This window comes from Falco naumanni, chromosome 13 (genome assembly GCF_017639655.2).
Source record: "Falco naumanni isolate bFalNau1 chromosome 13, bFalNau1.pat, whole genome shotgun sequence".
NCBI classification, from domain to species: Eukaryota; Metazoa; Chordata; class Aves; order Falconiformes; family Falconidae; genus Falco; species Falco naumanni.
The window spans coordinates 20,161,193-20,176,249 of NC_054066.1; the positions used below are offsets into that span (position 1 = coordinate 20,161,193).

At 42.3% G+C, this 15,057-nt stretch overlaps 1 protein-coding gene across 7 annotated transcripts in view; it reads left to right on the forward strand.

The window, feature by feature from the left end:
• The window catches only part of MCF2L2 (MCF.2 cell line derived transforming sequence-like 2), a 181,291-nt gene that overhangs the window by 154,552 nt on the left and 11,682 nt on the right, over positions 1–15,057 (forward strand). For 4 of the 7 annotated variants that reach the window (XM_040613219.1, XM_040613217.1, XM_040613218.1 and 1 more), the window contains exons 22-27: positions 508–729; positions 2,080–2,172; positions 2,550–2,628; positions 3,765–3,837; positions 7,036–7,145; positions 10,983–11,078. In XM_040613219.1, the coding sequence (XP_040469153.1) occupies positions 508–729; positions 2,080–2,172; positions 2,550–2,628; positions 3,765–3,837; positions 7,036–7,145; positions 10,983–11,078 (673 nt within the window). The remainder of the gene's footprint in view (positions 1–507; positions 730–2,079; positions 2,173–2,549; positions 2,629–3,764; positions 3,838–7,035; positions 7,146–10,982; positions 11,079–15,057) is intronic. The other 3 variants (XM_040613220.1, XM_040613222.1, XM_040613224.1) reach the window with 1 other exon arrangement.

A 15,057-nucleotide genomic window follows, 5' to 3' on the forward strand; every position in this document is an offset into this window, starting at 1 on the left:
GACACCTAAGCATCTTTCAAGGTTTTGCCCAGGGATAGAGGAAGCTCCTAGCAGAGCAGAAACTGAAGCTAGATCTTTCAGAGCCAAGGCCTTTGGCTGACTATCTGGACTGCACTGGGCCTTCATACTGCTTTGGAGTCAGGAGTCTTGAAATCTAGTTCTTGATAGAAGATGCTTCCTCTGAGGTCATCAGAGGAGACAGCCTGTGTATCAGATGCAAAGAGGTCCTAAACCAGACCTTAGACACTAACTATGAATGGAGAGACAAACTGGGATTTATGAACGTGGAAAACAGTGTGTTAATGGTTATATGAAGAAACCACACAGGTTTAGGAAGGAGACGTGTGCAGATGGGATTCCAGCTATAATGTGTCCACTCTCCAGCACAAGGGATGCCTAGGCACATACCTGTGCCTGGAAGCTTAAATACCACTAGTGGAAAGAAATGTGCCTGGGATTACCCTAGTCTGAATACGATATAGGCTCTCTTTTTTCCTTGCTTGCTAGGGGGATGTCAGTGAGCTTGGCAAGCTGTTGATGCAAGGTTCCTTCAATGTCTGGACTGACCACAAGAAGGGGCACAACAAGGTGAAGGATTTGGCTAGGTTCAAACCAATGCAGAGACACCTCTTCCTCTATACAAAGATGCTACTGTTCTGCAAGAAACGGGAGGAGAACACAGATGGCCATGAGAAGACAGCTTCATACAGCTTTAAAAATTCGTTAAAGGTAATAAATATGGTAATAGTGGGGAAAGAAAGAAATCTGGTGTTCTCAAAACATGGGGATGCTTCCGTGTGGAGACTTGAGGAAGGTACACATATCTGGAGCTGTCTTGCACCCCTGAGTAAATGAAAATCTGGAGACAGACCCAGCCATGTGTCCTGCAATTCCAGACATGAATCTTGGTTTTTGCAACTTGATACAAATGGGCACCTTGTGTGTTCTTGGCCAGTGTTCCATAAGGAGGAGCAAGACTGAATGGACCTGCATCTCTCGTTGTTCTGCCTGTAAGCATCCTCTAAGTTCCATACTATTGCAAGCTTTAGTATTGACATCATTTGAGCAGATATATTCTGTGATGGTAATAGCTACAAATGAATCACAGTGCAATAGAAACGCCCTTTTATTTGCAAGAGTGACATTTCCAGATATGAGTCAGGACATTTTCTGTTAAGATGGAAATTACAAGTAGGCTCAGTTTTCCCTTTAAGCACACTGGTGTGCCACTGGGGTGACTTCAGACAACTAACATTCATCCAAGTGTAAATGCTGCAAACTTATTGCAGGGTAACCAGACAGGAATTGTAACAGAACCTAGTTCAGGGAGCGAACCAATTCATATAAAGGTTTGAAGTTTCTTTCTGTGGAGACAGCAGAAATGATGACATAATTAAAGCTGTTTAAATCTTCAAATGTAATGCTGAGACAAATCAGAACAAGGGAGATAAACAAATCCAGGAAGAAGATGGGAAGCTGGTAAGCATAGTAGCAGCTGGACTTCAAAATTTGGGTTAAGAATCTTATCATTTAACAAACCTAGAATTACGTTCTTCAGTTCCTTGTTTGTCTTGCCTAGTTACACACTTAGCTACTTGCTCACGTCTTTTTAAAATTTTCCCGAAACTGTATTGAATTTTTTGTATTGTCTGGATTTGCAGATGAGTCATTAAATCTCACAATGCCCTGTTCCAGCCCTCTTCCTCTCCCTCTCAATAGGTCAGTGATGGCAAGTTGAAATACCATCTTCCTCAGACTCAAAATTTGTATAGATGGACAAGAGCCAGGATAGGGTTGAAAACTGTTGCACAGTTCAAGCAAGAAAAGCAAAGAGAATAAATTCATTATCAGATATTAACTTGTGTTTATTTTGAGGACTTAATTTTTTTTCTATAACAGTAAAAAATATGAATGATAAATCAGATGTTGAGAAGCAACATGTTCTGAATGTTACTTTTAATAACTCCCTAAGGTGCAGAAGTGAATGCATCCTTTTAAAAATGCTTCTCAGAGGATAAACTGTTTAAGGACTATTGACGTTTTTCAGATTCCAGCTGCTTCTTTTCTATTTTGAAACAGATGAGCACTGTGGGCATTACAGAAAATGTAAAAGGGGATAACAAGAAGTTTGAGATCTGGTATAATGGCAGAGAAGAAGTCTATATAATTCAGGTAACAACAATCTTTTTTTTTTCCCCAAGGACTATTCTTCCTTTCAGTTGAATTGTGTTTAAAAAAGTTTTCAGTTTCGTGAATTTTTCACTGTTTGTTGGCACTCAAATTACAAACTTACCATTCTGAAAATGGTCATGATTTTGGGTGAAAGAGGAAACAAAGTAGTGGAAAATTACTTGGAACGCTGGACAGAAAAGCAGGGACAGGATCTTAGATTCATGGCAACTTTTCCATCTTGAAGAATGTGCTCTGCTTTGCTGGCCACAGTGTTCTATTCCTTGGGAAAATCGAGACCAAATGTAGATCAGGGCAGCCAACTGATTGGCAGCATGCTTTAATTAGATCTGTTTTGCCTTTTCCTCTGTTGTTCTCAGGCATCTTCTGTTGAGCTGAAAAACACCTGGATTTCAGAGATTCGCAAAGTCCTGACAGGACAATTGGAAGCATGTAGAGGTAGGACACACAGAGCGAGATCTGGTAACATTGCTTTCCTTCTGTAGCTGTGTGTGACAACGTGGAGCTGGGATGAGTTACGGTGCCATTCAGTACCACCAGGGAAACCAGCAAGAACAGACTTTCTGTGTGAGGATCCATTGCATGGTTGCAGCATTTGTTCAATTTAAACCCTTGTCCTTCATCAAATAAAATTTCTCAACTTCAGAAATGGCATGGAAAAATATTCTGTTAGTCTGAGTCAGTTAGTCTGAGGAATGTGATTTTTCCTCTGTTCTCCCTCTCAGACTGCAGCCCTAGAAGCGCACCCCTTTGCAATAGCCTGTGAGCAGATGGGGTCCCAGTCTTCACTCTGTGCCTTCTTGCAAGACCTGACACAAAAGATCTCCTTCCACATATGTGGCTGGACATGGCAACTGTTGCTCTCCATCCTGTTGTTTGTTTTGCTTTGTTGGGTGTTTGAGGGTTTCTATTTTAAATCTAGTCACCTACCTTATGCTTTAAATGTCAGTCAGTTATCCCATCTTTTTATCTTCGTGATCTCCCTGTAAAACATGATTGACATTTCCCTCTCTCACAGAGATGTCACTTTTAAGGTGATTTGTGATGTGCTAAACCCGTGAATGACTGAAGCCTCATAAGTACCTAAAATATTGACACCCTCTCCTTAAAGTGATGCCAGCAAAACCTCTCCACCCACATCCTTCAGATTCCTAAGCAGACTTTGTCCGAAGTGGAAACCTGTGCCTGGGCTTTAACTTTAGAGGTCACCTTTATTTTAATTGTCTGTTTCATAAAGACAATGAGTTCTTACAACCTCCTTAAGTGGAGGGAAACAATTACACACATTGGCCTCAGCAATTTAATCCAACCCATAATAACATAATTCTTTACAATGCTTGCTACTCAGGTCTTTTGTTACTGTTCTTGTCTTCATCCTTTCTCCTTTTTGCTCTGAGTTCTGCTGTGGTCACTTCAGCAGGAACTGCTGACAAAGGAACTCAAGATTCTTATCAGTGCAGTTTCAGGCCTTGATCTAGGGACTTTCTGATACAGTTTGTAATATTTACTAATGGAAAAACAAGGAAGCGACTTATACAGCTTGGAGCAATTTCTTTTTACTTTTTCTTTAACAGAAGCAAGTCAATTGCACCAAAGAATTACTGAAAGTGTATACCATGCACCAATGGATTCCTCCAATGCAAGCAGGTAACCACAGCTATTGTGGCATATCAGGGCCATTTTTTGTCTTGCCTTTGTGCTTTTGCAGTACATAAATTTTTAGTTTTCTGTGTTTAGCTTCCTGGGTACGAACTTACTTGATTGTCTTTGAATTCTTAAGAGACATGTAAATGCAGGTAAAGGTTTTGCTCATGGGGAAACTAAACTCATTCTGAATGCAGAATTCATTTCAAAGGTGATCATTTGGGTTTGCAAAAGAACCATATGCTCCAGATTTACTCAAGTTTAGATAAAAAGTAATGGGACATTTCCAGGATGTTAAGTGGAGCTGCCAGCAAATTTTTGTAATGACCCAAATGCTGGACAAATTTAATGTAAGCTGGTATGGGATGAAACAGTAAAATTTTAGCAGGATCAACCAAACCAAGAGACCCCAGGTAACACAGCCAGCCTCTGAGAGTTGTGCAGCTCAATGCAAGAAATTTTAAATAGATGCAATACTGTTAATCTTGCACCATATTTTCTCTAGGCTTGGTTACATTTGCTTTGTTTAAGGTTTAAGCTGGAAAGATTTAAGGATGAAAAACTTTCAGTAAACCCACCTTGGGGATAGGATAAAATTATTCCAGTAAAATATGAAATGCAATCACAAAAATGTTTCAAATCAATCCAGAGGTATACCCCTCTTGTAAGGCTCTTAAAGTGAGAATTTTCAGACCAGAATTTATAGACAAAATATGTAAGCAGAAAATTAATTAACTCCAGGAAGAAAAGCCATATGATTAGCTATTTGTCCTAGAATGGATTAAACCAAAGGAAAAATGAAGTACTTGTTGTCTTCACTCTGTCAACTGTGCTGGAGAAGGAGAGGTTAGATGCTTCTGCTCCAGATGCTGAGTTATTACAGGGACAGGGTGGTTATGGGAAGTCTTCACGAAAGAGCAACACTCCGGGCTTTCATGAATGAAACAAAGTTCAGGGTGCCCTATTGGCTATTGTGAGCAGAGGCCACCTTGATCCTCTGTCATGTGTGTCTCAGGTAGAAGCAGGGACAGTGGAATTGCAGCACAAGGTGGCTTTGCACTAGCTGATGTGAAATAGTGGATCCAGAATTCCCCAGACTGTGGAGCCCCTTCTGCATCCTGTTTTGGGATGCTGGATGGAGACAGGGAGGAAGGAAGAAGCTAGGCTTTGTGATACCCACCCACATAGGCATAATCTGTGTTTATGACTGATATGACTAAGCAGCCCCAGTTGTGGAAGGTGCTATAAGTAAGCCAGTGGTAGACAGTATTAGGTAAAGAGCAACTAGCATCATCAGAGCTTTGCTAGTGGTTGGAGGCTAATTAATTATTGAGATTTTATCTAACCAATAGACATCCTTTCCTGGGTTGCTCATGTGTAACAGTGATTCTACTAGGAATTGTTAAACCTGTACTGTGACCTTGGGGAAATCTGTTTGCAGGACGATCTCCCCTCCCTGAGCCTTATCTGTTCAGTGACAAAGACCATGCCCGTCACTTGGTTATATGCCACCGCAGCAGTTGGGGCTGCAGTTCCATGAGATAAGGCAGGGCTGGGCTGACTCAGGATTGGAGCTGAGATGTCGGCAAAAGGGACATTTAGAGGCAGTGTCCTTAATACAGACAGTTACTAAACATCCCTAAGTCCTGTTTAATCTATTTAAATTCTCTCTCTCTAAATTCTTCCCCAAAGTTTCACTGTTTAATCCTAAAATGAGATGCCCTATGGTGCCTATTGCTGCTGTATCTCTCTCAAGGTATGGCTGCTGCATTTCAGTGATAATGAAATGATCCCTCTGTATTGTTTTCTAATCTATTTAAACATACAAAATTTAAATAGACTATTGTTCTAGCTGCTTAACTAGCTGCTTTATTGGAAATGACTGATTTAGTCATACATCCGTGTAAAAATATCCTGTGCAGATAGACATACACAAACACCTGGAGTTTTACTGCAGATGCTGTTTCAGAGAAGCTTGTGTGTTTTCTTCATGTCTTTCTCATAGCTGTAAATCTTTAACTCTGTTGGCTGTGTGTTTCACAGTTATCTCAGCCTAGCTGGGAAGGAACAGAGAAAAAAGAATAAGGAAATGTGAGTGTGCTTTGGATTTGTTCCCATATTTATTTTGAGCCCCATTTTGTACATGACTTCAGACTGCAAAATCAAAATTTTGATTTAGTACAGGAGGTAACAGAGACCTCCTGTTAAGGTTCCATCAGAAACTGGTCAGAGGTTGAAATACAAAGCAATGAGTCCCAGGCTGCCTTGTAGTTATAAAAGGTATTCACAGATCTCTAGTATTCCAAATGTTTTTAAGTTTTTAATGATATCTTGGACCTTTCCTTACAGCAAGAGAGACCCTGGGAATGTTAAGCATAATGGTTCACGTATTAATTGTAAACAGCAATTGCTGATACATGTTAATAATAAGCATTTTGGGAAAGAATATTTCAAATGTGTAGATATGATGAAATGTGAGGAGCGGTCTGCCAAAGATAACACTGAAACACCCAAACTAACCCACCAGACATTTGCAAAACAATGAGGTTACCATGAGAAAACCTTGCAGCTCAGACACCCTACAAACCTGGGTCAAGGGGGTTACTCCCATTACAGATGACAAGGGTGGTATCTGTGCAAATCTGGCAAGATGGGTCCCCTCGTCTGTGGTTCAGCTGTAGACAGGGATATCCCACTTGGATTCATGTTTCCGAAGAGCAGAAGACAAAGAAGTTGGGGGATCCTGGAGTCAGTGGAATTCATGTGTTCCTCTATGTATGCTATGACCTCTATGTGACCACCCCATACCCATTTCTCTCCTGGAGTTAAGTATACTTATGCTACAAAGGGTGGAAAACTGGGCTCCTCTTTTCAACGTGGTTTCCCACTCCTTCCTTCCAAATCTGTTGGATTTGCAAAGAGAGCTTGTACAGCCAACAGGCTTATTCCTCCGTTTTTCCCTTCTCAATTCTCGCTGAGCACATCCCTTACTGTGTGGTGTGGAAAGGGGGCAGGGACTGGAACGGCTTTTCCTACCATACATGCCTGCACAGACGCAGACTTTTATAGCACACAATTTTAGAACCTGCCCTTTATTCCTTAAGCTTCCATATCTGAGGGTAAAAAAGAATGCTTAGTGTTCGGTGCTTTGTTAGGTATTAAGCAGAAATGTAACTATTTTTGTATTTCTTTTGTCCAAAGGTATAGCAGGAAGTCATCAAGTATATATGAAAACAAATCTGAGACATCAAACGTGGAAGCATCTAACAATAAAAACAGGAATTCCAGTCCCAGCGCCAGACAAAAGAGAGGTAGGGGTTCTGAGAGGAAGCTTTTTGCTTCCATAGGGTAATATTTTTAATTTTGCCCACTCGTTTCTGGAGTTTGATAAGGATACTTTAGATGTATGTTGTTTAAACCCAACATCAAAAAACCAATGCTGCAAAGCTGAGTGACTGTCCCACGAAACTTCCTGAACACCAAAAAGTGGGGTTTTTTTATCAGTTTACGATTTTTTAAGTCTGATTTTTGTTGCATTACAGTTCTCTTTATGCTGCTTGTGTTTTTTAAAAATAGAATTGGGGGGGCAGTAGTATACACATGTTAACCTATATTCTGGCTAAGTTGGTTTCTAGCCATATTTAATTTTAAGATTGTCTGTGGACTTTGCTAATTTTCTTCTCTATGTGAAAGAAATTCTTTTGCCTCCTCTAGTGTGTAGTAAATAAATGGATATGTGGCCATTATCTGAGGGCATAAATACAGTAAAATATATTCCATACAATGTAGGTTAAAATGAACACTAAAAAGAAATGGAATCTCATCTGGCAGTAACAGGAACAGAAAATCTTAGAACAGTAGTTTCTTTTTTAGGTAGTATTTTGAAATATTAGAGCAAAGACTTTTCTACTAAATAAAAAAGACAGTTGTGAGGTCTTAAGAGATTAATGTCCCAATCAGGCTTAAAGTAACATCAGGCCCCTTTATAAATGGAGATGGTAAAACAAAAAAAAAATTGGACTATTTTTTCTTTGTAAAATAGCCTATTCACCAAAATGTTTTTCATTGCGGTAAGTTTTCATTCCAGGAAGAAAGTTATGGATTCTTCATTAAAAAATCCAGTGTTGAAAACCTGTTTCAGTAAAAATTTATTTTTAAAAATACAAACTTTTTTTAAAAATTGAAAGAAATTGAAACGTTGAAAAGCAGTCGTTCATTGGAAATTCATAGACTGCCTTTTAAACAAATTCCTGGGAGAATTATTGATGTTTTCTAACCGGTCCCGCTTACGCACGAGTGTGGGAACTGGGGTTGCCCTGTGAGCTGACTGTCATTCTCCTGTATCGCCCTTTCTCACGGCCAGGTCCCAGGGCTGTGGCTGGAGCCCTGCCGGAGCCCCCTGCCCGCGGGGATGCGGCCGCTCCCCCCGCACCGGGGCGCGCCGGTGCCGGTGCCGGCGGGAGCCCCGGCTCCGCACGGTCCCTGGGGGCGCCCCCGGCCGGGTCCCGGCGGGGCGGGCGGCCCTGGGCAGGCACCGGGGGCCGGGGGCGGCCGGGGCTGGGGCTGCCACAACTGGTGTGCCACCTCTGACTGTAGCGCTCCCGGTAGCGATGCGGTTCACGTGAACACGGGTCACTTAACAGTAGCTCTCTTTCCGTAACGCAGCGGGGGAGGGCACTATGGGCCGGCTATTTCAGTTTCATTGTTCTTACGGGTAAGTGCCTGCGGGTGAGTTCTCTACGTGCAGACCAGTGTTGTGTGTGGACCTGACCGGTAGATTCACTGACTTGAAGCCCTACGGGAGCCAGGTCCTGCAGGAACCTCTGGGGACCACCCACGCCGAGTGCCCTGCTCAAAGCAGGGTCAGCTGAAGCAAGTTGCTCAGGGCTGTGTGCGGCTGAGTTCTGAATAGCTCCGAGGATGTCGACTGTGCAACTGCCTCGGGACGCTGTCCCAGGCTTTAACCGCCTTCACAGTGAAAAAATGCTGTTTTTTTCATATTTTTAAATGGTATTTCCCATATTCCAATTTGTACCCGTTGCCTCTCTCATCTTATCACAGGGCTCTACTGAAAAGTGCCTGACTCCATCTTCTTTACTTGAAAAGATTCCCCTGAGCGTTTTCTTCTCAGGCTGAACAGTCCCAGCTCTCTCCCCCTCATGTCAGCCACTGCAATCCCTTAATCACCTTTACGGCCTTTCACTGGATTGACTCAAGTGTGTCCATGCCTTCCCTGTACGGGGGAGCCCAGGACAGGACACAGCACCCCAGGGGCGTCTCACTTGTGTGCTGGGTAGAGGGGAAGCATCGCCTCCCTGGACCTGCTGGCAAGTCTGTGCCCACTGCAGCCCAGGATGCTGTTGGCTGCCTTTGCCTGAAGTATGCATTGCAGGCTCATGTTCAACCTGTTGCCCATCAGGACCTAGTTCTTACTATTTTTGCGAATGGCTTCCAGGGTTATTCGGTATACCTGCAGAATGAAGGAAAAGGTTAGAAATAACTCAGGTGGGGACAACGTGTCTTTAGAGACCAGTGTCTACTGGTTGGCTGCTGCTGAGAAGCTGTGGGGACTTGTGAAATCCTAAGGGGTCCCTCAGGGAAGTGATGTAATTGCATAGCTGAAGAACTAACATATAAACCCACCCCTACACACATGCACTGTTGTACTCGCCGCCTGATTGTTACAATGGAATACTTCGGATTTTCTTGCTCTGTGCAAACAGAAAGTAAATATATTTTCTATACCAGCTTCTGGATTCTTTATAAGCTACAGTATCTTTACAAAGATTGCCTCCCAGTGGGAGCAGCCATGGCAGGGAATGGCTCTTAGGCCGACACTGGCAGTCTGAAAGCCAAATGCTTCCCAGTTGCAGCTGTGGGCTTGAGCAGATGAAACCACTGCTCAGGGGCGGTTCCTCACCAGGTTCATCCGCCTGGCCCAAAGCTGCCATCCGGCCACCAGGTCAAAGGAGCTGGACCTCACCAACACAGTACTTCTGTATTGTTAAAATCTGTTCATCACACCCATCTACAGGCACCTCGAATCCTGGATTACCTTGGCCGCAAATCAGGAAGTGATGGGATGTGCTATCCTTTGGAAGCACAGCTTGTCTCTCTGTTGCTTGTTGCAGTGTGGGTTCACTGTCTCTTCGTGTTCCCTTTGTACTTCTGGTCTTCGTTTGTCCCTCTAATGATTTTCACTTGGCAGTGTATGAAATAAAGAGGAAAAAGCTATTGGTTAAATAAATTGTAAGACACAGAACCAGGCAGCCAACACGTGGCTTTTTTCCTGCTCCTTTGTCGTAAACCTTCTGTGTGTTACCTGCACACACAAAAAAAGGGGCAGATCTAGAATCTGGCAGGAGTGTGTGGATCTGGGGGGTTGATCTAGGGCCACCTGTTTCCTGCAGCGTAACCGAGGATCTTTCAAACCCAGAATGTCAGGACATAGAGCTGGCTGTGACTTACCTCTGTAAAGTGACTGTCAGGCAGCATGGCGGGCTTATTCATGTAGGAGCTTGGCATGTAAGCTTTGCTGGCATGGCATTCCTTACATCCCAGCAGGTCATGAGATCAAATGCATGACTGTGTGCCAGCTTCGGAGGCTGTTAGAAAGACTTCAGCAGGTAAGGCTGAGAGCACATCAGTCACAGGACTGATGACAGCAGACTCTTCGGTGCTAATACTGGATAGCAGAAGTGAGACTGCTCACAATGCTTGCTGTCTGTCCATGTCCTGCACTGCAAGGCTTCTTCTCTTATTTCTCCCTACAACCTTGCTGTTCCAGCCACAATGGTGTGTTTTCATAGTAGAAGGCACTAGATGCTTTTTAATAAGCTTGCTGCTAAACTGTATTTTCCTTTGATGAGAGCTACATCCCTTCATGTGTTTTTCTTTGTTTTGTTGTTCTCCATTAAAACTCAGTGAGCCAAACTCAACCCAGGGGCTCTGTTTGGCTCAGCTGGTTTAATCACCCTGACCTCATGTCGCTTTTCTAATTGATTAGCTCTTGTTCAGCCTTGAACTGAATCAAAATTTATTTATTTGTTTATTTTTAGTTGTCATCCAGTGCTAACCTTTCCTTTCCCATAAGCTGAACAGCTGACCCTTCCTTCCTTATTTCTTTTCCCTCTCCCTCTCTCTCCTAGTTGATGCTTCCACCAGCCTTAACCTTGAGCGCACAGCGCTTGCTAGAAAGCGATTCACATTGCAAGGTCTTTCCAACCGCAGAGCTCCACCCAAAGGTAAAATCACCCCATGCAGCATTTGGTCTCTGGCCATCTGTCTCCCGCACTTCCACAACATTCTCTCCATCCCATAGTGCCATCCATCACTATTTCCTAAAGTGCTGCTGCATCTCACCAAAATGCTCCTGTCTGATGCACGCATATGGCTTCTCAAAGAAACTGTTACCAAAAATTGCTCCCACAGCAGTGTTGGCAAGGCAACCTTTGAGTTGACTGGTTGGGTGTTTTAGTGGTGCACAGTGCAAATAACATGTATTTCCAGTTTTTCTCAAGGGCCAAAGTGTGAATTTGTTTTAAACCACCAATCTAACTTCTTTTAGCAATTGAAGGGAAGAATATCATCTCTGTGTTGTGCTGCATGAGGTTTTTATGTGTTAATTTGCTTATTGGTTGGACCTCTTTGTTTCCTCTTTGTTTTTTCGAATATTGCTCAGCTATGGCCTAGTGGTCACGCTGTGGAATGGGAATTCAGAAGATCTGGGGTTTATTGCCATTTCTGTTTAATTATGTTATATGACACTGTAAAGTGGTGAGCTCTGAGTCTTTGTGCATAAATGTTTAGAGGACACTTAATAACCATGAGTAGAGAGCATTGCATGTTCCTGTGACGACTGTACAAGGAGCAGACTTTAGGGGAAAGAAAGAAATGTGACTAGAAACTAAGTTTAATGACTATTTACAATCACTTTCTGAAAAGGTGATGTAATTACTCTTTTTATTGTTATTATATATGGCTTTCCTCCTGTTCTGATAAATGATATTTCCTCTGGGAGAGAAAGGCAGAGTGTGCAGTGATGGAGATGAGCAGAAAGGAGGAAGAAGCAAGATGAAAGGATAAAAAGAGAAATACCGTAGCATTAAATGACAACGTTATAAAGTAGATGAGAACACACTAAGAGCCAGCACAGTTAACATTCTGGCTGCAAGGTTAAAGCTCCACTTGGTAGTAAGATCCAAGATGGACAAACCAGTTCAATGTTCTGAATGCAAAAAAGGGAGTGGTTTCCAGATCCTGTGACTTGGGGAAGTCAATTACAAAATACAGATTTCAGAAATGCAGGATAATACTGTAATTCAGGCAAGTTTGGATCTGGACTTTTGGTTTGGGCCTTTCTTGCTCTTTTATCTGAATTTTTCTTGTCATGTGAAGTGTCATGCGTTGTATTCAGCATTCCAGACAGCAAAGCACAGTTCGGAAGAGTTCATACCCTCTAAGCTATAGGCGCTCTCAGCTCAAAGACTTGCTCGGTCTGGTTACTTGAGATTCCTGTGAAACACCTCCATCGCACGATGTCCCATTTCACTTTGTTGTGCTGTTCAGTTACTAATCTGGTCCTGGCCTAGAGGAAACCAGCTGGCAAATAGGCTGGATGATTTGCAGAGTGTTGTGATTTCTGCGGGTGGTGACAATGCAAAGCCACGTTAACGCTATATGGACTGGCTGTTAAGGCAAATTGGAAGCTGTGAGAATCACAGAATGGTTTGGGTTGGAAGGGACCTTAAAAATCATCTAGTTCCAACCCCCTGCCATGGGCAGGGACACCTTCCACAAGACCAGGTTGCTCAAAGCCCCATCCAACCTGGTCTTGAAGAAGGTAACAAGGTAGTTACTGCAATAAGCTTGTCCTTAATGCTCTTGACCCCTTTGTCTAAGGTTTGTTACTGGTCATGGCAGAAGATGGCACACTGAGCTGAGCATACTTTGGGTCAGGCCCACTGTGTCTGTTCATGTCCAAAACACGTAAAAGGGAAGGTTTAAACAATAAAATAACAGGACTAACTAGGGGAAAAACAAAATTGCCTGATGGATATCAACGGGCAGTGGAACATGGATGCTCAAAGCATTGCTGAACTGTCTGCCCAGGCTGGATATGATGGGGTTGAAAACGTATATAAGCACCTTGGTGTTTTGGCCAAAGAAAGCTGAAGTCTGGAGGAGAAACTTTAACCATCCTGCACTCCATCAGTGCAGAGACCACCAAGACAGCTGTACCAGGACGGGCACCCGAGTGTACGAAAGCCCACACTCGTAGCGCTCTGCATCTCCCCCACCCCTGGGTCAGGATTAATGTCCTTGTTTGCAGAACCAAGCTCATATTCCTTGGAGGTGGAACAGGGTCTCTAAGAGCACAGCGTGGTATAAATGTAGCCCAGCACTATAAGTATAAAGTGAAATTTTCTTTGTATTTTAATAAGGGCAGTTACAACAGCCTGAATGGGAGGTCATTCCATTGTAATTATCACTGAGAGCAGAGTTTAACCTGTCATTTTTCTTCAGACTTTTAGGAGGTGTGGATAAGGATGTACTTGAATATATATGCTTTTATGAGTAAATTGATAAGGAAGTGCATTGGCAGGTACAGAACTTACAATCTTTTTACAGTAGCCAATCTACAGTAAAATCACTGAGATTTTAAGGAGCTAATATGGTTTCCTGATGTTCTGGCATAATAAAACATTATAGGAATTGCAGTTCAACCAGTCACACAAATTTCTTCTCCACTGGAAACATACAGTGAATGTGACATTTATTAGGCAGAAATATGGGGAAAAAAAAGTAAAGAGAAACGTTGTGTGACTGAACATTCCAATAAGAAAATGTGGAGATGAAGAATGGGAAAGAGAACTTTAAGATCCTTGGCAAGGAAATATTCACAGTAGTATAGTTCTGCACAGGATATTTAAACCTGAAAGATCAAATCACCTGAAATTTATTTTACTCCAGTGCTGTATGGCAGTTAAACACTGGGGGAGACCAGCAGGGAGGGAAGTAAGAGAGAGAGAAAAGAACATAGACATGGTAAGAGGAAGGGGACAACTGAAACAGAAAATTCCTCTGAACCACAGGCACCATCTAGGAACATGTGGGCAAAGATTCAGCAAAGCATGTAAGCATGTGCTACGCAGGGGTTTGCGTGAAATAACTCTTGACTTACCCCAGGCAACTTTTCAGTGAAAACAGAAACAACTACTTAATTTTTACATAAATATTTCTTGGATGTTTTTAAAAATCAAAACATGAAAATCACAAATAGTTTTTGACAAATTGAAAACCTTCAACAGAATATTTAAAGCCATTTCTAATAACGTTTTCAGCTGAGGTTGTGTCCTGGTTGAGTTAAGCATTCAAGCACCTTACTGAGACTTAAGATATGAAGCATGTGAATAGCTTTACTCATGTCTCAATGGAAATACTCACTTGATGAGCGCAGCTTAGAGTGTTTTCAGCAGAAGTGACTAAAAAGTTAATTCTGAAATATTTGTAAGCAGGCAACTTTTTATCCCAAGTGGTGCTGCTGTAGTTGGTAGGTGCAAGAAGTGTACTGATGTGTTGTAGATGCGTAGACACAGTCTAAGAGCTGTGTGATGACCTCAGTGTGTTTTGAAACATCATGTGCTCTCTGAAGCTAGTGAACAGTTAGTCCATTTATACCTCTGATCTGGTTATGAAATATTTTGAGTCAAAAATGCTACTCACATCTCATACTTTAATCTGGAGAATTTGTGTTTTCTTCTGAATGGGCTTTGAGAAAAGGCAGGATCCTGATTGGAGTAAACAAAAAAAAGTTCTGTTGCCTTCACTTCCTCCAAGATGATTTGCACAGTGAAGGATGGAGGCTCAGAGATGCTTTCAGGCATTCACAGAGTTAACTTCTAGAAATGACAAATGTGAGCTCCAAACCACAGTTTGGTTTTCGGTGTATTTCAGGTCAGTCATCACAGAACAAGCAGTTGTGTGTCTGAAATAATCCAAGCCTCATCTGTAAACACACACACACCATTCTAAACATCATGCTCATCTCTCTGTGTTTTGTAGCTGTAGTTGTACAGTAGTTGGTTGTTAAAATATCAATTGGCATAACTCCCCTTTCTGAAGCATTAAAATTGATACAATTGGAATTGCTTTGAAAATATGTTCATATAAACTCCTTTCTGTGCTTTCACTTCATTGAGGGCATTTTTCCTGGCTGTTTTA